The sequence below is a fragment of the Corvus cornix genome, chromosome 4, assembly GCF_000738735.6.
Source record: "Corvus cornix cornix isolate S_Up_H32 chromosome 4, ASM73873v5, whole genome shotgun sequence".
Lineage (NCBI taxonomy): Eukaryota > Metazoa > Chordata > Aves > Passeriformes > Corvidae > Corvus > Corvus cornix.
The window spans coordinates 49,745,130-49,769,366 of record NC_046334.1 but is presented as its reverse complement, the minus strand read 5'-3'; the positions used below and the strand labels follow the sequence as shown (position 1 = coordinate 49,769,366).

Below are 24,237 nucleotides of genomic sequence, written 5' to 3'. Positions count from 1 at the left end.
GAGGAGTCTGTACAACATATGAGAAGGCTGAGGAGCTCTTTGCAACAGGATTGGTGAATGCCAAAAGATCATATGGATTTAAAGACTTAAGGGAAAAAGTAGAAAAATCATTGGCATACTTCTAAATACAGTCACCAAGTGTTGAAAGGAAGAGCAATGTTTTAGGAATTCATAACTACAAGCTCTTCACTGCTCTTCATCCTGCTGGTGGCACCCACTGGAGGCAGCCTCGGGGTTTAGACAGCTCTTTAGTCTGACTCAGAATATCTTTCTTAGAAATTCAGGTATTGTCCATGTCATTCTGTTCAAAACAAGCTGCCGCAGTTGTGGGCTTCCCATGTGTAATGGAAAGTTTGCAATCATAGGTGGATTGTGGGAGTCTATCATGCTGGTGCTTTTCAGTACTCTGCACGCTTGGATGATGATGTTGAAATCATGATTTGCAATTCCCTAGTATTTTTATGTGAATATGTGATGGTATTGAAGAAATATCTTTCTTGCACAAATATGATTTGAAAAATAGCTCTATTTGAACCAATTAACTATTAAACTTTCTTTTTAGTTGTTATCTTTTTCTTTGGATCACCAGACATTCTCAAGTGGGTTTTCTGCCCTTTATTTACATATGGTGATTTTTCTTGATCTTGTAAGAAAAACTTTTCCATTTTTAGTTCATAAGAGCCCTGGATTTGATAAAGATTGTGAGCAACAGATGATGAGTGCCAGTAGAAGCTGGTCCTTGAATTTTTGTGATGCTAGGACCTTTGAGTCACATCTTTGGACTTGATCATATTTCAGGGTAAAAAGCAAAATGTGACACTGCATGGCCATGATTCTGGTGACAGGGCTCACCCAAGGCCCATGCTACTGCCATACAAGGGCTACCTGTTTAAAGCTAGCTCAGGAGTTTCCAGCTAAACAGTAGGGACAGTAGCTTAGGTCTTAATGTTTGCAGAATCACAGAATCATTTAGGTTGGAAAAGACCTCTGAGATCATCGAGTCCAACCTTTGACTGATCACCAGCCTTGTCAACTACTCCATGGCACCAAGTGTAATGTACAGTGGTTGAACACCTCCAGAGAGGGTGACTGCGCCACCTCCCAGGGCAGTTCATGTCAGTGCTTGGCAACTCTTTCCATGAAGAAATTTTGTCAAGAAGAAACTTGCTCTAAATCAACCTTGTGTGTTAGTAGGCAGAACTGTACATGACAGCTCTAGTGCTAAGTGAGGCAGGAGTGTTTAATCTATTTGTCTTTGTCTCTTCCTCTTTCCTTTGTGTGCCTAGTGCTTAGATCCAGTAATTTTTGAGGAAGATTAAATCCAGAAATTATTAATAACTATGATTATAGTAATAGAAAATTAGCTATTTATGCAGAGTAACTCTGCTTACCATGAAGGCAGTGGGGTGACTTTATATTTACTGAGGAAGACAATGATGCTGCAAAAATACTGTTTTTGATCTGTGTGCTGCAGAGGCCTTTCAGGGATGAGCTGACAGATTCTTTTGTTGTACCACCTCTTGGCAGAGAGATCAACTCTCCTTTCTTGTATTGAGTCGCTGCAGTGTTGAAATGAGGAAAAAATATAAGCTGTCTCTTGTGATGCCTTCGCTGCTCTTTTCACAAGCAGAATTGCAGAGCTGAAGTGTAATGGGGTGTTGGGATGTTGAATTTTCAGTGGTGCAGAAAGGTAGAAGATGGCCTTTCCTAACCTAGGAAACACCATTGTGTTCATGGAAATTGAAGTGTGAGGATTCAGACTAAACCAAAAAGGATCATCCTGAGCCATAAATGACATCCTGAGACACAGAAGAGGTTTTTCCAATGTTTCAAGAATTCAGATGTCACATTCTGAGCATCTACATGTTTTGTCCACTGGTTAGCAATGCTTGGTTCTCTGACACTGCCAGGATTATGGTAAGTGTTTCAAGAGTCATTTCCCAAGAAATGCAGGAGTGTGGCAAGAATTCCTGATTGTGCATCAGTCCCAATATGAGAAGCTGAAGACCTGAATGTGATTGTTTTGGAGACGGAAAAAGGAGACTATGGGGTGAAAGGCAACTCCTCTCATTCTGTTTATAGAACTGGGAAGAATCCATCTTTTCTTACAAAGTTCTGTTACTCTTTGAGGAAAAGAATATATTGACTCTTGTTTTCTTTCTTAAAATCTTTTCATCAGTGACAGTATATAGGACCAAAGGTGACCTTTGGAGTTTGTGTGCAGCCACCTCCATTGTACTTGCAGGCAGAGTGAGTGAACTAGAGCTCAATTAAAGGAGGAGAGAAAGCTGAACATCTCTTTTCTCACTGTTCTCTGAAGTCTACTAAAAAGGAGAAATCTTTCTTCTGTGTTAGAGACAAGTCCAACTCTGTGGTAGGGACCAGAGGTAGTGGAGGTGTTTGTATTCAGTTTGTGCTGTGCAAATTAGGGCTTCATTGTCTCCAGACACCTTGTAAGAGCTCCATTCTTACCCTTGCAGTAAGGAATGACAGAGATAGCAAGTACCTAGCTCAGTTTTGTTCTTATGTCTGTCTTTCTAAATACTTCTGTGCATTTGATTCCTAGTCTGTAGGCCACAGACCTCTGAAGATCTGCAAGGCCACCAGGAATACACTGCACCACAAAGGTGAGTGTCTCGGGTGGTGCCTTCTGGTTACCTGGGGTGCAGGGATGGACCTCGGTAGTGAACTAAGACATGCCTAAGTCACATGAGTTTCTTTGTCTGCCCATGACAGTGCTGTATGTTCTGTCAGGTGTAGTTCTGGCCATTGTGTTTGAGAAGGCAATCCTGAGGTACCTTTGCAGCAGGATGAAATACAAATCTAACTGTAGAGGGTGGGATGTAAGCTGATGGGGAGCATAGCAGGGTGGAGAACATGGTCTGTGCAAAAGCTGGCATCTGGAACTGCCTTGGTCTCTTCTTGGGTACTCCTGCTTCAGAGTATAAGTCCATCTAGTGAACATCCAGAAAACGCAAATCGAGATTAAAAAAGGGGCATCTGCAATTTCAAATAGGGTTTTTATTCTACTTTCTGAAGACATTTATTTAAAATGTGATTCAGTACCACCTTGTAAGTAACCCATGTAGGATTATGGGTTTTTCTGGGGAGCAGGTATTGCTGTTTGTTTCCTCTACCATTATCATGTTCTGTGTCTTGACATTCACCCAGCTACTCACAATAAATCTTTACCTTTGTTTTAAAAGAACTTGAAACATATTTATATGTCATTATTTTTATTCCTATCACTCTTCATCGAACAAGATTTTATCTGTGGTGTTGGGAATTGCTGGGGAGACTGCACACCACAGTCTTTCCTGGTTTTCACTTTGGTTTGAGGAATGCACTAGTTTTGATTAATTTAAATGCAGTGACAGAGATGGTAAAAGTTGAGCAAAAAATCACATGCTTTAAAAAAAATTACTTAAACCTAACCCAGATTATTGTAGGCAGAGTGTTTCAGTGAATAAAATGATTAGACTGGGATTCACTGGGTGTTTGCTTGTTATGTGTCTGTCACCACTAACAGACAAGTTGATTAATAGTGGTCTTAAATACTGTATAATCACATCATGTTCTGGTTTTGTTTGCTTTTGAATTCTCCATAGCATGCTTAACAACAAGTTAGCAGAAAATTTTTGAGACAATATAATGTGAACAAGTAAAGAATGATAGCATCATTAATGTGCACATCTGCATGGTTCTGTTGTTAGCGTGCCATAGATAACTAATAGATCTGGCTCTTTTATTCATTCTGTATTTTCAGTTCTAGCTGAGCCCTACCAAGCTGCTCACTACATTTCAGTGATAGGAGTGCCTTTTGTTAGTGTTTCACTGTAGCAGAAGTGGACTCTAACAATAAAGTTCAATAGATGGTAAAGTCATCTGAAGTAGCCTCCAGAAGTTAGAAAAGACCTTTACAGATAAAGCATTTGGCTAGAATGTAGAGTCCATGTTCAATGGGGATGAAAGGGATGGTTTGACTTCCATAGGGCCACAGCTGTTTAGAGGATGGCAGCAGACACAGCTGTGTTGCAAAATAATGCTACATAATGATAGCAAAATGAAGGTGACGAAAGACACGGGAAAAAATCACTAAACATGAGGTGGAAAATATAAAACCACGGAGACTATTGTTCAGCACCTGTGAGTTCACTAGAGCATGTTCAAGCTGTGGGATAGCTACTTTCATTTTACATCCCATTCACTGGCCAGCCTGTGTCCAGGGGTGGACTGTCAGCAGCCCGTGGGTTGTACCGCAGCAGTGGGTCTGTTGTGGGGTAGGGGGTTACTGTCTCAGTCAAGGACAAGAGTGCCAGCTTATCCTGAATTGCAATGATGTGTCCAAGCCTTCACTAGCTTGACGAATAGGTGGGACCCTGAGGACCCACTGTCATCACCTACTGGTAAAGTGGTTCCACTTCATCTCCCTGCTCAGTTCCCAAAGGTAAGTGTCTGGTGGCCTTCAGTATGAAGATTATGACTTGCATGGTCCGGGATCTTGGCTTTCTCTGGGCTACTTCATAGCACTAAGTTCCTTCTGGCACCATGATTATTCAAATAATTTTCTGTCCAGCTCACCCACTTTCTCACAGAAAGTTGCTAGCTTCCTCCACAGGAGGCCTGACATGGTTCACAGCTGCTTTAACTGTATTGTCCTGTCTTGCAGGTTGTGCCGACTTTTGATTAGCATTTTAATATTCTAGGTGAATGCCAGCAAGGTATCTGTGGTGAATTAAATTTCTGTTGCTTTTATCTACTGTTTTTAACATAGCTGAAAACAGAATGGTGGTCACAAGATAATCTCTTTCCTCATAGATAAAGGATGAGAGTTTATGAAAAACTTTATGAAAAAGACGTAACACAAACATCCCAAACCCAAGGGTGAACTGGCTTCTCACCCCCTTGCACTGAAACACTAGTGGAGTGCAAATGACCTCAGGGGTATGTTGCTCAGGTACGGGCAAAACTCAGCCACCTTTAGGGTACACTGCCTCAGTTCTGCTTTGGAATGCCATGTTCACTACCCTGCAGAGGTTGTTTGAACTGCAACAAATAGTATTCTCAGCACCATGGTTTGAAGTGGAGTGGGCTGGGTAAGTGTGTTACTTGGGGTCAGTACCATTGAGCTCCATGAATTCTCAGCAGTGCTTCAAGCAAGCAAGTTTTGTGTCTCTAGGAGCATTATACTGGGACCCTAGATTCTTGAGGCACCAGCAGCAAACCAGTCTGGGGGTCCTGCCCTCAGAGGAATGGTGGAGAGGTGAAGTGTGTTGGAAAGAATGAGTCCAGGGCCCAAGTACCTCAGCTGTGAAAGCACCTTGCAAAAGTTCCTTCTGAGGACTTAGTTCCTTACCTAAATTCTGAGACCTCTAGGGGTCATACAAGTGCTGTTCTTGTTGCTGGGGTGCTTCAAGGCCATGCTCGTGGGCAATTTTTTAAAGACAAAAAAAGCGCCGCTCTTAACCCTGAATGTGCTGTTTTCTCCAAGACGCAGCAAGTGAGGTAGCCTTGTTAGCACAGCTGACCCTGTTAATCCTTTATTGAGGACTAAGTAAATGGAGAATTCTAGCCTAGGGGCAAGTGCAAAGACTGCTATTCTGGAAGGCTGCTTCATTACTTCCTCAGAAGCCATGCTTTAATTTATAGTGCGATTCAGGGGCTAATAGCCTTAGGAATAGATCTGATTTGAGGCAGGTTGTTAGTCCTCGAAGTACTGCAGGTTGAAGGTCTCATGAGCAGTGGAGGTTAGTCAGAATAGTCTGGTATATTGCTGGGACCAAGGGAGAATGGCTGCTGGAGGCATTGGGAGCTATGGCAGGAGGAACCTGAGCCCCTGGCAAGGTTGTGGAGTTAATTTTCCCCATATGAAATTAATTTTCCTCACAAAGCTGTGCTTTGCATTGGTAGCTAGAAAAGTGTGGATAACACCCCAGAGTTTTGGCTGCTGCTGAGCAGCACTTCACTGCATCAAGGCCGTCTCTCCAACATTCACCTTGCCCAGGAGGCTGGAGCTGGGCATGATTTTGGAAAGGACAAAGCCAGGGCCGCTGACCTACTGACCAAAGGATATTCCATAATGTAAGACATCTGCTCATCTATAAAAGCAATGAGAAAGGAGGAAGGCAGGGTGATGGTTGGGAGGGGGTGGGGGATTTTTCTTCCATAGCAACTGCTACACGCACTGAAGCCTTGCTTCCCAGGAAAAAGCTGGACATCACCTCCTGATGGGATGTAGTGGATAAATCTTTTTTCTCCTTTGCTTCCATGCATAGCCTTATTAACCGGCTGTTATCCTGGTCTATGGGGGGTTTTGTTTCCATCTTATTTTCTCCCTCCCTGTTCTGCTGAGGAGGGGAATGATAAGAGTGACTTAGTGGGCACTTAGTGGGCAAGGGTCAATCCACCATACCAACTTAAACTTTCACTGTTGCATCAGACTACCATCCTCCGGAGGATTCCTGGAGTGTAGAGACTCTGCAACTGCTCTTGTGAGGTAATAAATGTAATAAGACAGCGTTGGAGGTAATTTGGTCCAGTTCAAGAGACCCAGAGCACTTTAACTGGTGCCTGGTTTATTCTCTAACCTTCCCCCATGATGCTGTTTCCATTGTAGCTGCTTATGTGCTTTGTAGGTGGTCCTCCTGAGCCCAGCCAGGCAGGTGACTCCTTCCCCTTCCCTCTCCATCCCAGAGGGACTCATATCTGAAGCTCTCCCTGCACATGGCAGAGGGGAGGAGGCAGTGCTGCTGAGCAGGCAGGATGGCTGCAGACACTACCAGACTCTGTCATCAGTCTAGCTGTATTTGCTTGAATGGTGATATGACCTGCTTGGGGGGAAGGACTTAATCTTGTGCAGCAGCAAAACATCACTTCCACTGTGCTGCAGCTGTGACTGTTACATTGCTCTTCTGTAACTTGTATTTTCTTTTAAAAACCCACAAACAGAAAAAATAGCTGGAACAAGAAAGTAAATGTTAATCAGATCTGTATCAATATTGTCTTAAATCCATTAATTACACAAAGCCCTGCCTATAGAGACGGAGCATGGCACAATTATTGATTTCAGAAATTCCTGTCCTTACAGGACATCAGAAAAGTTACAAGCAATGAACTCAAATGAAGGAAACCTTGTGGGGGTGCAGTGGGACCTAAAATTGCAGGTTTTGTACATAGGTGATGGGGCTTTATCACAGACTGGAGAGAACCAATGGGCAGATCTGCAGTGGTATGGCACCTAGTTCTAATGAGATGCTTATTTAAAGATGAGACATCAAAGTATGATTATAGCTCTGGGCCATGGTCCTGCTGCTGCTGGCCTTGCTGTGACTGAGGCCTGCTCTTGTGGCTTGTGTAGCAGCAAGCACCCAAAGTTTTTTCTTTAGCAGGATGTATGAATAAATTGCTCTAGATGGGGGTGAATACAGGACAGAACAGAATGATACTGGTTTTTTTTCATTTCCTGCTTCACTGTGTTTAGTGGAGGTGCTTAGCTAGGACACTGTGTATTGGCAGTGATTTCCCAACTCCTTTTACTTAACAACCACAGCTTTTTTTCTTTCAAGATTAAGCATCTCTTGACAAGTTTAGAGATCACATTTGTAGAAATAGAGCATCATGCTAGAATAGCTGCTTTGGTTAAGCTCTGGGTCCTGCTGAGGTGCTTCATGCCCTGGTAGCAGGACCATCACTTTGAAGGTATCCCACAAGTGTGTCAGGCTTACCTACAGCTCTGCAGTTCTCAGCATTGACCCTTCAGGTGCACCCAGCATTATTGCTGAATAAACAAACACAGGCAATTTCTATTACAGAGATAAAGATTACTCTTAAAATGGATTAAATCTGTAGGGAAAGGGAATAGAGACTTCATTTAATCCAGGAAGAGCTGTGGTAGGGAGGGTGTGCTCAACAAAACACAGCTTTGTTAGAATTTTCTGGCTTTTTTACCTGGTACGTGAGCCTCCCTTCTTTTTATTGCTCCTATGGATCAAGGTGTCTCACTGTAAGTAAGATCTCTCCAAAGAGCAGCTTTATCTATACCAGGTAATTCACCTAATTGCATGCTATTGAAAGAATAGGGTTTTACTTCGGTAGGGAGCTAGAAGTTCCAAGGTTCATTGCAAAACTAAGAGAAAAAATATCTTATCAAGGATCTATACAATCACTTGTAATTTGCTTTTGTTCTCTTAAACACTGTCCAACAACTCTGGATCCCATGTGAAATGAGTGGGTTTACTTTTATGACCTCTGTATATAACAACTGATGTTTTGCATACCTCTCCTGAGAAGATCAATGCTAATTCCTTTTACTGCTGTTGGTGGCTGTAGCACAGCCTAGCTTCTGTCTTGGCTTTTTTGCTTCAACCTCACTGAGTTAAATGCCAGAGGTTTATTGCATGCTCTCTATCAGGGTTAATTTTTTTGGCCTCTGAATCTACTAATTGCCATTTGTAAATTTTCCTGGTGGTAAAGGTCACAAAGATAACTTGGCCCCCATAGCTTAACCTCTTGGCACATCTCAGGTTATGAAAGGTGGTGTTGAAGTCTGCTGATTAAATTAATTACTCTTCTTAGGTTTAATAATAAAAAAAGCCTCTTTTGCCTTTGTAGTTCACTTCCATCAAATTTTTGCATCATAGAGTTGAGTTAGGAACCTCTAATTTTACTGGAGCACAATCAGATGGTAGGAGGAGTTTATGTTTGTCAAACATAAACCTGATCCTGAACTGTGTTGCAGAGATGCTTTCCTCTGCTTCATGAGACTGGAAGGCATGCTGCTGGTTTTGTTTTCCCTCTAAACTTTCTGCCTTTGCTAGGAACATCCCCAGGGTGATGAAACTGGAACAAAGCCTGAGAATAAAACAACAGTGTTTTGGTGTCTAAAGGCACACAAACCAGCACTCAATGTTCACTCTAGCCCCTGCAGAAAACTCACTCATGGAAGTGTGTGCTTCTGAGGGTAAGATACACATTCCAAAGCTATGCCTGAGTGCAAATAGGGGATCCAGTGCCCTAAACTAACCTATTCTTGTTTGAGGGGACCAGGAGCAAGCTAGTACCAGGATGTCTTCATAGAAAGCTGGTCTCTCCCTGTTCCTTGCAGCCAGCACTCCTGCTTAGCCTTTGCTCTCTTGCACTGAAACGCACAGGGCCATCTGCACTGCTGTTCCTGACAGTCGCACTGCCAGAGTCCAGCAGGGCAGGTACAGCTGAGTTAATACCAAATCATGCAGAATGGCCCTTGATGTGAGCTGTTGGGGAGGATGTGTAGGAGTGAATGCCCCTGTCCCTTCTGCATGCTGTCCCCTCCCACTTTTCTTTGCTGAGGTGGTCCTTACTGTTTTTTATCACTGGGTACAGCACTGCAAAAGTGGCATCACAGCTTTTCTGGAGTTGTTGGAGTATAGCTGATTGTGGTGATGCGCTGACACTTACTGAAGCTTAGAAAGCTCCCCAGAGCCACTGCAGCAGAGGGCCACTACCTGCAGAGGTAATCAGCCCAGGGACATCTCAAATAACTCTTTGTTATGGTCTGGGGTCCCTATGGGCTAGCATTGGAGCCTTGCCTTTCCAACCAAGTTCATCTCCAAGGCAGTTCCAGCAAAGCTACTGTGGTACCTGTAAAATGTACATGGTAAGTTTAAAAATAGGCAATAAAGTATAGTTGTGGTTATATGAATCACAAGGCAAGGTGTAATCATTGCATTTATAGAATTATAGAATGGTTTGGGTTGGAAAGGACATAAAGATCATCTAGTTCCAAGACCCTGTCATGGGTAGAGGTACCTTCCCCTAGACCAGGTTGCTCAAGTCCCTATCCGACCTGTCCTTGAACATTTCCTGGGATGGGTCATTCACAAGTTCTCTGGGGAACCTGTTTCAGTGCCTCACCACCCTCCCAGTGAAGAATTTCTTCCCAATACCTTATTTAAATCTGCCCTTTCTCAGTTCAAAGCCATTCCCTCTTTTCCTGTCACTACAAGCCCTTGTGAGAAGTCCCTCTCCAGCCCTCTTGCAGGCCCCCGGTAGGTACTGGAAGGTGCTATAAGGTCTCCTGGGAACCTTCTCTTCTCCAGGCTGAACAACCTCATCTCTCACAGACTGTCTTCACAGGAGAGGTGCTCTAGCCTTCTGTTCATCTCAGTGGCTCTCCTCTGGACTTGCTCCAGCAGGTCCACGGCCTTCTTATTTTGGGGGCTATAGAGGTGGATGCAGTACATTAAATAGGAGAATCCTGAAATGCTTATGGGACTTCATAGAAAATAAGTAACATGAATTTTTTGACCTTCAAAGCACTTTGTAGGTACTTCTGTACCTGTGTTAGTGAATCAGCTAGAGACTCATCTGATTCCCAGTGCTGAACCCCAGCTCAGGCAGTGGGGCTGGGGTCAGGGTGCTGCAGCTGCCTGACCACCCCTGGCTGCTCTTCTCCATGCAAGTCCAAGCCTTTGGGGGTTTTGCAAAGTGTTTGGAGAAGAAACATAGAGTATAACATCTGTGTCCTGTTGTGCTGGGGAAAAACTGATTTCAGCTGTTTCCAGTGCCTTTGCTGGATTATGCTTTAACACAGTATTTATGAATGCAATGATTAAATGTACTTTTGAAGCAGCTTTTCAGGCAGCATGTAGTGAAAGTAAGGGCAGCTTTAGGAAAAAAGGCTCTCCAAGCAAGATCTAAAGGCAACATTCAAAATAATTCTTAAGAGGCATTTGCCTTCTCTTTCCAGAACATCCAGTCCTCATGTCTCCTCCTTTTTTACTTAGTCACTGCACATCATTTTTCCAAAGCCAACCTTCACAGCTTCTGTGCTCCATCACTTCCCAACTTGGAAATAATTTGCAGCATGTCCTTGTATTTGGATATATGAGACTCCCAGCTGGAGCCAGTCTTTGTTGCCCCTTGTGCACAGGACATACTTGATACATGAGTACTATGCCCTGTATGTCCATTACATCTGCATTTCTGCCAGATGTCTGGCCATATTCCTAACCAGTACAGTGTTTGGGCATGATCTGAATAGCCTGAACACCTATGGCAACCCCTGGCACTGAAGCTGCCACCTACCTGCCAACACAAATTGCTTTCTGCAATATTGGGGATGTTGTATTTGTTCTTGTGGACAGAGTGTGTCTGCTATTTCTCAATATGCTTATCTTGAATTGCCTTGTGGAAAGTAGCTCTTTCATCCATAACTCCTTCATCCATAACTCCTTCCTTAAAATCAATTTTAGCAAATACCAACATTTTCAGAAAAGCTCAAGATGAGATTTTCAAGGGCACATTGCTCTAAACTGAGTTTAGTGTCTCAAAAACCAAGACAGAATGAGGGCTAAATATTCAGAACTGCAGAGGAACTGCTGCTAGATGGGTAAGCATGTCAGAGTAACTACCATAGTCTCAAAAGGTGAATGTTCCTTCCCACCTTCTCCACAATGAGACATTATTCTCCTTCTATATCTCAGGCCCAGGAAAGTCGTGCATAGCTTAAATGGAAACAATGACAGGATGGTAGAGGGAGTGTACAAAGTACCTATGCAAAATAAAAAGAAACAATATCTGGTTGAGCTTCCATCCGTTTTACTTGAGAGGCAGAGTACTTGTGTGTTGACAGTTACTAAAAAAACAGAAAACATGTTCATCTGCAGAAATCTAAGCTGGAACTGCCTGGAGGCTGAAGGGATGCTGGGGAACAGTAGATAATCTTGTCCTGTTCTTTCTTTTCCCTGGTTATTGACTTCTGCCAGTGCTGGACACTAAATCTTGGGCTAAATGGATCCTGCATCAGACTCAGCACAGATACCTGTAAATTCTAACTGTGCAGGTGCTAAAGAGATGGAAAGATCTTCCTGGGGAATGAATGTATTTCCTCTTAGGTTGTAAATGGTGTGGAAGCAAATCCATCACTCTGCTTCTTCTCCACCATTCATCTTGGGCTGCTTTGAAATATCATCTTCTCTCTTAGCATTCCTTTTAGTATCAAGCACGTGGAGTAAATTCAATTTGGCTTTGCAATTTGGCCTGAGCAAGTGTAGAAATGAGAGTTTAAAGTAGTCACAGTTGTCTCCGTTCTGGCAGAGAACCCCCATAGCACACTGGACCAGAACAGCCATTGCATGGGGCTCCTTATAGTGGGAATGTCCAACCAAAAATCAAAATTTCACATGTTTTGGCAACAGCCTGCTAGCAAGCTGTCATCTAGCAATCTGCCAGGGTAAGTCTTTACCAAGTGGGGAGGTGTTGGCAGCTGAAAGCCATGGGAGCAGAAGTGATGGGTCAGGGCTGCAGTACGGGGGCTGACACTACGGCTGCCCAATGCAGCACTGCTCACTCATCCTGTGTGTATCTGTCCTGTTTGGGATGCAGCTCAAATGCTTCTGAACAGCTTTTTGGCAGAAATTTTACAATTATTTGCCCAGCTTTATCATTTGTATCATAGTTCCTGTATCAGCTCATCCTTGTTATTGAGCTTTTTATGTCAATTTAGAAGTATCTATTTCTAGCTTTCATCAGTTTGAGCCTCTTATGCCATCTGCTAGATGTCCAAAAGTTGCTTTCTTACTAGAAAATTGTGATCTGCTATATTTACCCTTCAATCAAAGATAAAAAACAGGTCCAAATGAGTTAATATTAACTCATTTGGACCTGTTTTTTATCTTTGATCAATAGACCCTATAACAGTCACCAAAAGCTTTTGTTCCGTCTGATCAAAGTGGAAAAGTAAAATGTAAACAATCACCTCCATTTTCCTTAGCATTCCTCTGCTTTTTGAGAAGAGCCTTATTCCATGTCTATTTTCTCTCTTCTCCACCCTCTTAAGCCTCATCTACTATTAAATCTTATATTTTGGGTTGCTATTATCTTCTTGGAACAAGCAAAGCCCTAATTACACTGAATTTCTATATTATAAACACTGGGTAGCTGTTCCCTAGCCGGCCCTGCCATTTCTGGAGTAAAATAGCTGCTTGCATAAAGCTGCTCTTTGTTTTCCTTGTTGACCTCTTGCAGGTTTTTCCACTCTGCCTTCACTTTTTTTCTTCCCCCTTCTGATTTCATTAAAAGAGTAGCTTTCATTTTTTGTTTTGGGAGGTGTGTGTTTCCATGCACACTCATGTGCTGGCCCTTTTGTGCTGCTTTCACATCAAACTCAACAAAAGTGGAAAACTTACAGGGAGCAAGACCTGAGACCTCCAAGCCCCATCCAACCCCATGACATTGTCCTGCTCATTGCGCTGAAGTTGTAATGTCAGACTGCAAGGAAAAGCATTCTGGAAGTGCACATAGATACAATTTTGTCAAATGATGACTATAATTCCATCCCTTCTACTCATTTTGGGGCTTATTGATTAGCCAATTAATAAATAGCCAGGTAACAACTAATTAAAAAAAAAAAAGAAAAATGACTGCTCTGGTAAGACTGGAATCGACAATGGGAAAATATGGAGAGTCTCTAAGAAAGCTTGTCAAGCTTAATTTATAATAATGCTTTTAAGTTTATAATTGAAGTATCAGAAAGCTGTTCTGAAATATCTTTCTGGCAGGCATGTTCTCTTTTTTGCCCAGAATAATGTGGTGCTAGGATGTCTTAGTAATCTCTTCCTAAAGAATTGTCATGAAATAAACAAAGTCACTGAGTTATGAGTATATAAGACTGTTACATGTGATCCCTTATCTCGTACAGTCTGTTTCAGGGTGTTCCTAAGTTTTGTCAAAGTCAAATCCTGAAATGCTTCTTGGTAGGAATTTTCCATGGTTGTGGTAAGATGAGAAGAATACACCTCTGTGCAGGTGCAGTCTGATATACCAGTCAAATCAGACCCACAGAGGAGTGATGCCACAGGAAGCCTGTTCATCCTTTATTTTTCATTAACATTTTTGTCTGTTCCCTATTACAGGGAATGCAGCCTCTGTGGCTCACAACAGCCAGGTCAGCTCTCCCCACAGCTTTCCATGTTTGCAGACATGAAAATCCATTTCTCAAGCGAACCGGAGGTGGACCTCTAAAGGTGCGTGGTGATTGTGGTGTGTGTGGGAGCACTGCCATCGTTAGCTTGCTAAGACCATGGCAGGAGTAAGCTGGGGAGAGTAGCAGCCGGGGCAGCGCTCGCGTGTGGAAAAGCTACTGGTGCCTGATCCTTCTCTCACTGATGGCTCTTGCTGCTGGCCCCTCCTAAGCCCTGAGGAGATGCGTAATGCCATTGTGCAAGCAGCGGGAGAGAGTCGGGAGAAGAGATGAGAGGAGGCTGGTGGAGTAAGCCCCCGGGAAAACACAGTTGTCAGGGAATGGGGGTGTGTTGGGCCCAAGAATTATCTTAGTAATAAACCTACTCACAAGAATAAATGGGAACAGGAGAGCTGCCAGTTAATAAAAAATGGCTCATAGCAGAAAATGAGGGCTGAGCATCAGAAGCAGCCTGACAGCCAGAGTCACAGTGCATTGTGGCACTGCCCAATTTCACGTACAAGATGTTTTCTGTGCCAAAGGTGGGGCTTTCACATTGCTCTGCTGTGCCGTGCTTACCTGCCAGGGCATTGCTAGGTGTGCTTCTGCTGCTGTGCCCTCACCATCGCCCTGTGGATGCAGGCAGGCTGAGACGGGAGCAGCTGCTGGGCTGATCCTGCACAACTGCCTTGGGCTGCACAGCTCACCCCCCTGCCTCCTGCCTGTGCCAGTGCAAAAGTTCCTGTGGGGACGTGGCAGACTGCACCAGGAAGCTGAGCCTGGTTAAACACAAGCCCTCGCTTCTCTCCTTTGTCTGTCCTAGCCGGTGGGGGCTGGTGGAGCCAGACTGGGGCTGGCAGCAGCGGTTCTCCAGGGATGGTTACAGGTACTTGGGGTGTGTGGCTCACCTGCCACTGCTCTGGGCTGGTCAAAGCTGAGCCAGCTCCAGTCTGGAAACCTGTCATTCCCTCACAGCACCTGAGATTAAAAGCTCTGCTTAGCCTCTCCAGCTGGCATGTTCCAGGAGACTGCAGCAGTGCCTTTACAAAGGTACTTTTCATCTTTAGCTGTTATCGTGCTTAGGCCAACATTTCCATGGGTTGAGCAGACTGCAACAAAAAGCTGTTTAAATAATGGGACTAATGTCGCCCTAAAGAAGATATTGGTATGTGTTAGCATGTGGGAGTGAAGCCAAACAAACAAACAAACAAAAAACCAAAAGCAAAAAGCTGCAGTTCTCAGGAGTCAGCAGGCATGCCACCCTTGGTGCTGAAGAAGACAATCTCCAGCGCCTGGCACTCTGACAACTGCTATTGCACCCGTCAGTCATTTGCGGTCAGTTCTCTGTGCTAACAGGAAAATCAGTGTGTACCCTCCGGACTGCGCCAGGGGCAGGTCATGGGCACAGTCTGCAGTTTCTTGAACATCTTCTGTCCCCATTAAGATTTTCCCAGCCCGTGTCCTCATCTCAGCTGACAATGCTGACTAAGCACTGCCTTGCCAAGGATGGTACCCTACTCATGACCTCATCTGCTGTGTCTCAGGGGCCAAGACTGCCCTTGTCCCTTCAGGGCTGCATGCTGGTCCCTGGGGATGCTCCATCAGGAGGGACTTGCTGAGTGTACCCTGGCATCTCCACACATTCTTGGAGCATGCTCCTGATCCAGGGTGGTGGCAAACCTATGCCTCTGGTTGGTCTGAATCAGCTTTCTCTATCACAGTACAACAGAGTGTGCAGCTCACCAAAGACCCAGCTGTCATTTCAACAGTTGATGATATTCTGGAGACGAAGCACAAATTGTAGTAATTGCTGCTGCTTTATCTCAAAAGGCAATTGGCTTTTCGGAAGTTGTTATTCATACTCTGGTTGCAAAAGCAAACGGTGGGCAATTCTCACCTGCAATGAGCTGACATGTCCCTAAATGCCACAACCAGGGAGAAATAGTGAAGCTCACTGAGAGTTTTCAAGCTAGGACAAACTTTGTGACCAAGTATTTGGTCACAAACAGCTGCCCGGTCCCAGCCTTACCCATGTTAAACCACTCTATAATGTTTTTTTTTCTCTCTTGTGGGCAAATCATTTACGGTAATTTAATGATCACAACCACATGAAATTCACTTCCTTGTGTTGAAAAAAAAAAAAGACTAGAAAAATAGGATTAAATGTCTCAGTTTATCTTTCCACATAGGTCACATGGCCAAAACTGATTGTAAAATGTTGAAATACTAGTTTGAGGTGTAGCCAGTGCCAAGTGCTGTACATTTCCGTGTTCTCCCTCCCCTCCTATTGCTCACAAAGATGTCACAGAAAGATAAGGAAGTTCATTTTCTCAGGAAGCAGATTTTTTTTTAAAACGTAAATTTAAAGTACCATTTATTATCCTTAAATCCAATCCTTTTAGACCATGGTTCTGTCCTAGTCCCAAATCCAAAAGGAACAGCCTCAAAAAAACTGGTACAAAAGCCAAAGTGTGTAACAAAGTCACTTAATGAGAGAGTGTCTCAAAACCCCACACAGGATGCAAGGAGTGGGTCCAGAAATGCGAGGTGAGACCCTCATGCACCATGCAGATTTTTGTGAAGAGAGCAGTGCAGGTCCCTGTGTTTTTTGGGTGTCTACACAGCCAGGCAGGGGGCTCAGGCAAAGGTGAGGTGGCTGAACCTGGTGAATACCTGCCTGGCAGGAACACTGAGGAAATTGGTGGTTTGAATCAGCATTTGGGAATTTGGCTCCTAAGGGTGATGGGTGTAAAGGAATTTGGGACTCAGAGACAGTACGGTGCCATACAAGGCTCAATTTTTCTTCTCAGCTACAAATTGTAGCAGACTTCCATGATTTCTTTTTCCATGAGCAGCAGCTTATGTTTGCTGTGGTGGAAGCAGCTTCAGTGCTCTGCCAAGCTCCCGGCAGCTGCCCCATTGCTGCTTGGATGCCAACATTGCAACTGCAGATTAGGATTATGTCCCTCTGTGTCCTGCACAAAGGCTGGTGAGCCAAGGGATCCATCTACTGGAGTGAAGCCAAGCTTTAAGAGAATACTTAGCTTATCCATGTGGCCAGAAAGCCTCCTGCAAGGGCCAGCATCTGAAAAGTCAAAGACTCCGGAAACTAAGGACGCCCTGTGTACAGCCAGTGCATGCGTAACAAGTTTAGTAAGTAATCTCCTGTCATTGCATGCCCTTTTGAGTGACTGTAAGACACCTCGGTCCATAACCTATGGATTTGTTACACAAGTGAGAATTGCTTATTGTAGTTATTGCTTCAAAGTTTTGGAACAAAGGACCTGCTCTAAGGGTAGGCTGTTTTGCTCTGACTTACTTAAATGCATTTTTCTTTCTGCTGGTTAGCTTGAGGTCACTCCTGTGGCTTGTGTAGGCTGTTTGCAGGGGTTTATTTCATGCTTCATGAAGATCTTTGGGTTTACCTGTGGCTTCCTGCTTCCCGCCAGTGCACAGATTGCAGGCAGTGGCTGAGCTAATGCTGAACTTCTGTGATATTGCAAAAACATGCAAGGATGGTTTCAGAGTGCAACCTGGCTGGCAAAAATTACATGTGTGTGCTTGGAAAGAGGTAAAAAAAGTAAAGAACAGAAGCATATTTTTTGTCACAGTAGAAGTACCATGGCGTCAGCCAAAACAGGAGAAGTGACCCAGCTTCCTCCAGGGCAGCCACCATGCTACAAATCAGCTTGCATGCAGAAGCACAGGAACAGCCAGGGTGGGCACCAGCCCACAGCCGAGGTTTGTGCTTGTATGTCTCCAAATTCCCTGGGGATAGGCGGCTGTGGGGAGCCCTGGGCAGATGGAGGTGAAGCCCCAGGGCCCACTGTGGGGCAGAGTTTTAGCTTTCACAGTATGTTAGATGGAGATGTCTGACAACAGACACAGCTTGTTTAGACAAAGACACAAAGACGTGACAATATGTTGGGAAGACACAGGCATGTGGTATATGTGGGACAAACCTGAGCACACCTGAGCATTTTTCCCTGTAAAGTTTTCTGGTGCAGACTAGTCACCTCCCACATTCAGGATTTGCAGTTTTGCCTGAGTGAGGACTGTGAGACAGAACTTCTGTCTTCTTTGATTAGGAAGTGAACTCCAGCTCTGGTCTTCTGGCTGGAGGAAAAAAAATCTGATCTATTCATCAGCTTGACAGAAAATATTTCATGTGGAAGTACTTATACAGTACCAAATTTCTAAAACTTTTCACAATCTCTTTCCTCTTTGGCAACTTGAACAATCATAATTGCATGGCATAGCCTGTCTTTGTGCCGAAAGGGAAGGACTTGGTGCCACGAAACTACCTTTTTTTATTCCCTAGCTTGCAGCTTCTCCCTGCAACACTGTTCTGACCATTTTGTTGCCAGGCAGGACTTGGCTTTAAAACTCAGTCAAGTATGATTCAGCATTTAATTGACACACTGGAGCATAAAACCTGACTTTTGCTGGCTTTTAGATGCACAGCAGAGGTAGTTTCTCTTGTTACAATGTAGGTCTTGAGTTTATTTATTTTACAGGTCAGCATGATGGGCCAGTTTTGTGGCTGACTGGCATCCGGGGAGCAGAGAGTTCTGTAAGTGCTCAGGTCTCATTCAGACCAGAAGTGTTAGGGGTGTAACATGAGCCACAGAGAAGAAGTACTGTGTCTACCTTTTCATATGTATGAAAAATGCATTTTGCATATACTCTGAGCTCTAGTGTTTTTACAAATGAGATGTTGCCATATCAGAGTGGTGCACTTGAGTTTCTTCTAAATCTGTTCACATAATTCTTGTATCACAGTTGTGCTACTGGATGGTGTTTCCCAAAGAAAGCTAAAGCTGTTTTTTAGCATGCTTTTCAGGATGATACCAGCCAGGGAAGGGCCTGTCTGCTCTTCGAGATCATCAAGAAAGACATTCAGAAAGGGAATGGGATCACCTTGGCAGCATTTTGAGTTGTCACAGTGCCCAAGGGCTCAGCAGAGCTCCTGACATTCTCAAGGCAGCAAGGTCATCTTGAAAGCACAATTGCATTTCTCCAGCTTTGTTTATGTTAATATCCTGGGAATGACCTGCATATTTCAACCTTACGATGAGTTAATCATTAATTAAGATCTTACAAAACTGAAGTCAGAAATCAGCAATCTAGAAAAAGAAAGAAATTATCTTGTAAAGTGTATGTTTAGAAAAAGCTGTGTAGGTTAATTTTAATTTGGGATAGCTTAGATAAAAGGAAAAAGGGAAGAGCAGAAACACATTCCATTGTGGCACAGTTCATCTCATTGGACAACGCTGCTTTTTGTGAAGGTCATGCCTCACATTTAAACATCTGTAAAGGGCTGTGGTTTGCTGGTGGTTTCTTTCTCATCCAAGTGAATTATAGAATCATTAAGGTTGGAAAATACTTTTAAAAATCATTGAATCCCACTAACCTAGCACTGCAATATTCACTGGTAAACCATGCCCCCGGCTGCCACACCCATATGCTTTTTTAACACTTCCAGGGAATGGTGGTTCCACCACTTCCTTGGGCAGTCTTTCCTATGCTTCACCACCCTTCCAGCGAGGAAAGTTTTCCTGATATCCAATCTAAATCTCACCTGGCACATCTTCAGGCCATTTCCTCTTGTCCTGTCACTTGTTACTTGGGAGAAGAGACCAACCCTCACCTGGTTACACCCTCTCAGGCAGTTGTAGAGAGTGATCAGGTCTCCTGTGAGCCTTCTTTTCCTCAGGCTAAACAACTCCATCTTCCTCAGGTGCTCCTCATAAGCCTTGTGCTACAGACCCTTCACCAGCTCTGTTGCCCTTCTTTGGACATGCTTCAGCCCCTCAATGTCCTTCCTGGAACTGAGTGGCCCAGAATCAGAAACAGAATTCAAGGTGTGGCCTCACCAGTGCTGAGTAGAGAGGGACAGTCACTGCCCTGGTCCTGCTGGCCACACTGTTGCTGACACAGGCCAGGTGCCATCGGCCTTCTTGGCCACCTGGGCACAGCTGGCTCATGTTCAGCTGCTGTTCACCAGCACCCCCAGGTCCTTTTCCTCTGGGCCACATTCCAGCCACTCTGCCCCAGTCTGTAGCACTGCCTGGGGTTGCTGTGACCCAAGTGCAGGGCCTGGCAGTGGGCCTTGTTGAACCCCATAACTTTGGCTTTGGCCCATTGATCCATCCTGTCCAGATCCCTCTGCAGAGCCTTCTGCCCTCCAACAGATCAACCCTCCCACCTGACTTGGTGTCGTCTGTGAACTGACCAAGGGGGTACTCAATGCCCTCTTTCAGGTTGTCAGCAAAGACATTAAACAGGACTGGCCCCAGTACTGAGCCCTGGAGAACACTGCTTGTGACTGGCTGTCAGCTGGACGTAACTCCATGCACCACCACACTCTGGGCTTGGCCATTCAGACAGATTTTACCCAGTGAACAGTATGTTTCTTCATGCCATGGGAAACCAGTTTCTCCACGAGAATGTTGTGGGAGACAGTATCAAAGGCTTTACTAAAATAAAGTTAGACAACATCCACAGCCTTTCCCTCACCAGCTAAGTGGGTCACTCCTGATAGTTCCCTGGTTTCTCCTGCCCCTGCTTCTTATAGATGGATGTCAGATTTGATACCTTCCAGCAACTGGAACCTCTCTGGTTAGCCAGGACTACTCCCTCAGATTGCTCTTCTCCACAAAGTTTGCATTTACAGCAAATTTTCTCCAGGTGTACTTACACCATGGAAACAGCCAGGCAGTCTAGAGCACTGCAAATGAAGTGCACCGTAGCTTTCTGTGTGTTTGAAGCATGAAGCCTGCTGAAATGAAAAGGATGAACCAGTTCCCAGTGCTCCTGTCTGTCAGTGAAGACATACAAGAGAGACACAGGAATTTGTGCACTGGGTGGATGGAAAGCACAGAGAGGTGTTAGCTCCAGCTCCATCTGCATCTAGGCACCGATTCTAAACTGCATGCAAAGAGAGATTTAGGCTGTTCAGAGGATGCTGGAAGAATGAAGAGATGCCCAATATGAGTGCTGGGAAGGTCCTTTGCAGGTGGTGGGACAGAGGAGTTAGTGGGACAGTTCATCTTCCCTCCCCACAGGAGTCTGCAGGGATGCTGGCTACACTGCCCTGCTCCCTTCCTGCTCCAAACACCCTCTTCCCAGCTTGGAGGGGAGCACAGCCTTGGCAGAGTGGGATGTCGCAATGAAGTAACCATCTCTGTTTTTAAAGAATGCTTTATTCACTACATCCTAGAAATGTACCGTAAATGGAGCAGGAACTAAATAAACTCAGAGGCTTCTGACAATACAGAGAAGAGAGATACAATAAAATATCTAAAATATCAGCTCTTTTGAGAATAAGGCACACTAGCTTTGTTTTTTTTATATATACTTTTTTTTCTTAAAGTAGTTTGTTCTTAACCTAAAGATGTTCACATTTCAAGTTATTAGACTTACCTCAGTAGTAGTGTACATGAAATGGTTTAGAAGCAAGTGTCAAGACAGGTATGGGAGGGAGGCTCAGCATGACCTGGCTGCCTGCCTGCCTGGGTCCTGCCTGCATCCCTGGGTACTGCCTGCTACTGCCCTGGCACAGGCAGCACCACTGGTGGCCGGGGGCACTTCAGAGTTTTCCCCCATTGACTCCTTTCTCTTCCTGCCACCTCTGTGAGTAACAGGTCCCTTGTCCTGTTGTCCGGGAGAGGATTAGTGGGAAGGGAGCCATCACCTCTCTCCTCTGTCGGTCAGCCATGGCGCGGGGCTGGAAGTGGGCCAGCAGAGGCCCAGACCACTAGACTGCCTTTTCCTGGCCACAGGGATGTTTGTGCACGGCCCAAGGACCCACGCTGGCATTTAGTGTTGAGCCATGTAAGGCCTTAGGCTGGAGGACTGTAGGAGGCAATGCTGACCTCTGTCTGGGGCTTCCCCCTCGGGATTTGCCCAGATCTCCTCCTCTCTCTCACCCTACACAACGGCAGGACCTTGGGGCTGAGGTCTGGGTGTGCTTTCAGATGTGCAGGTACAGACAATAAAGTTTCCTGGGAAGGGGCGTGGAGGGGCAGAGTCCGGCCTAATGGGTAACTTCATAGTGCTTTTGCTAATGGGTCAACAGGGTCAAGGGGAGCTCAGTTTGTCTGAGCAAGAGCACCTAAAATACAACCACTCAATTTTGAGGGAAGCAAAAAGTGTATTAAAAAAGTCACTTAACTGAGCTGCAGTCTGGAAGTGGTTCAGCTGTCAAAATATGGCCAACGTGAAACCCCTTTGGTATGTACTTATACCACAAAAAGTAAAGGAACATTGTTTACTGACTCCCTGCTTCTCACCTTTTGTCATCAGAGCTGTGTTTGCAGAGCTGATGCACTTCATACAAAGGGCAAGATATTTCTTTACCATTTTACTATCTTTTACATTCACTGCACTACTAAATAAAAGCCTTTAAACAGGCCACAAAACACTGCAATAATATATTTACTTCTTAATAAAACAAACTTTTTTATAACATTGCAATAAAAGGTTTTTGTTTTGTGGCAAACCACATACCATGTAAATTTGCAACATAAAATGACTTTAAAAATGTATATTAAAAGATATTTACAAGCTCTATGTCTTAAAATCATTGGGTCTAATCACTCCCACCCCTGATGTGCATGTACAACTCCAGTTGTGGAGAAGGGGAATTAAGAGTGGAAGGAGGCTGGGAGGGAGGCTAGCCCTGTTTCACTAATTCCAGTATCACTACCACCCCTAGTACCTTTGAAATTTCTCATGGAACATGATGGAGCAATGGGGAAGTAATGCTGCACATCCTCTCAGCGAGAGTGTGGCTACTCTTGCTGACAGCAGCATACATTCTCAGTCACTACAACACATACTTCAAAGAATAAAATGAAGAGCATTGAAAAAAAGCCTTGGCTTTATACTGGATGAAGATCTAAGTCAAGACACCTCGCGTGAAATATCAGCTACTAGTTTCTGCACGTGCTCCAACTACAAGTAGCTTCAATAAATAGAAAATCCATTTGCTAAGAAAAACTTGGAGCCTTTCTTTTGCTAAAAACAAGCCTGCAAATCACACTGTGAAGAGGTATGTGTAAGGAGGCTTTTTTTTCTTTTATCTTTTTTCCAAACAGGCAATATTAGTTACTTGTGATTTCAAATGAGAACGAGCAGATTGTATTAATGCCAGCACAAAAATGCAGAGGTCTTGCACATTTTTCAAATTGCACTTTCCAGTATATTTTTTAAATAAGATACTTGTTGTTTTCTTCTTAAAAAACAAAACAAAACAAAACAAAAAACTAAGGTATGTATTCTTTAAATATTGAATATACTCTTCAAAATATATTGTTAAAACTTTCCCTAGCTGCTCAGGTGTGCTTTTTAATATATAGCTGATATATTATTAAAGGCACTACAAAATAGACATCTCTGGAGTGCAGAAATTACTAAAAAATAACCTTCATAACTCAAATATATTGAAAATATAACTGCTAAAAAAAAAAGACCCTATGCAACCCCACTACAATGCATATAAATGCACATCAGTGGTGGGCTGGATGCACCGAGGTCCTTTGGAAATGTATGAATACAGGCATGTTAAATTTTTAAAAATAGCCTAAAAAAGTTAGTGAAAACTTCAAGCATAGAAAATATTTCAAACATGTTTTTCTATGACATTCTTCACTTTCTGCATTGTTTAACCAAGCCCAAACGTTTACTCTTTCGCAGACAGTTCTTTCTTCATAAATAGTAAAGTGTTCCTTCAGTGTGTGTTTCTGCACCACCCTCCTCTGCCGACAGTTTCAGTACGTCTGGTAGACGTCATGGATGGGCACCTGGATGGTGGCAGCTGGGAATGCTGGGGGGATGTAGCCAGCGTATCCTCCGTAGGCAGCAGCAGCAGCAGCAGCAGCAGCAGCATTCTTCTGTAGCGTGGCTATTGTTGCTGTGGCTGCAGCAGGCGCCGCAAAGGGCACATAACTTGTCCCATAAATCCCGGCGGCAGGGATCCGCTGCACATTGGGAGCCATGGTGTACACCGGCGTGATGGGGCGACCCTGGAAGGAAAGGGTTCAGACCTCAAAAAAAGTACTTACTTTGCCCTGAATGGCAAACCCCCTAGAAGGGAAGGAGGTAATGGGAGGGTAGGCAGTACATGCCCTGTTGACTGAGAGTTATGCTGTCATGGGAGGCTGTTCCTTCCCTCACAGTTTGGGTCCCCCATAGTGGGGAAAGCAGCGGCCCAATGTGCAGATGTCTAAGACAGGTCAGATGAACTTCAGGGCTCTTGGGAGCTGTGACATCCTCAAGAGCATCTCCTGAATGGA

The 24,237-nt window shown here is 44.2% G+C and overlaps 1 protein-coding gene across 8 annotated transcripts in view; it reads right to left on the bottom strand.

The window, feature by feature from the left end:
* Positions 1 to 21,126: 21,126 nt before the first annotated feature.
* The window catches only part of RBM47 (RNA binding motif protein 47), a 76,572-nt gene continuing 73,461 nt past the window's right edge, over positions 21,127 to 24,237 (bottom strand). For all 8 annotated transcript variants that reach the window (XM_019287340.3, XM_010401767.4, XM_019287341.3 and 5 more), the window contains one exon: positions 21,127 to 23,967. In XM_019287340.3, coding sequence (XP_019142885.1) covers positions 23,713 to 23,967 — 255 coding nt within the window. In that variant the 3' untranslated portion in view covers positions 21,127 to 23,712. The remainder of the gene's footprint in view (positions 23,968 to 24,237) is intronic.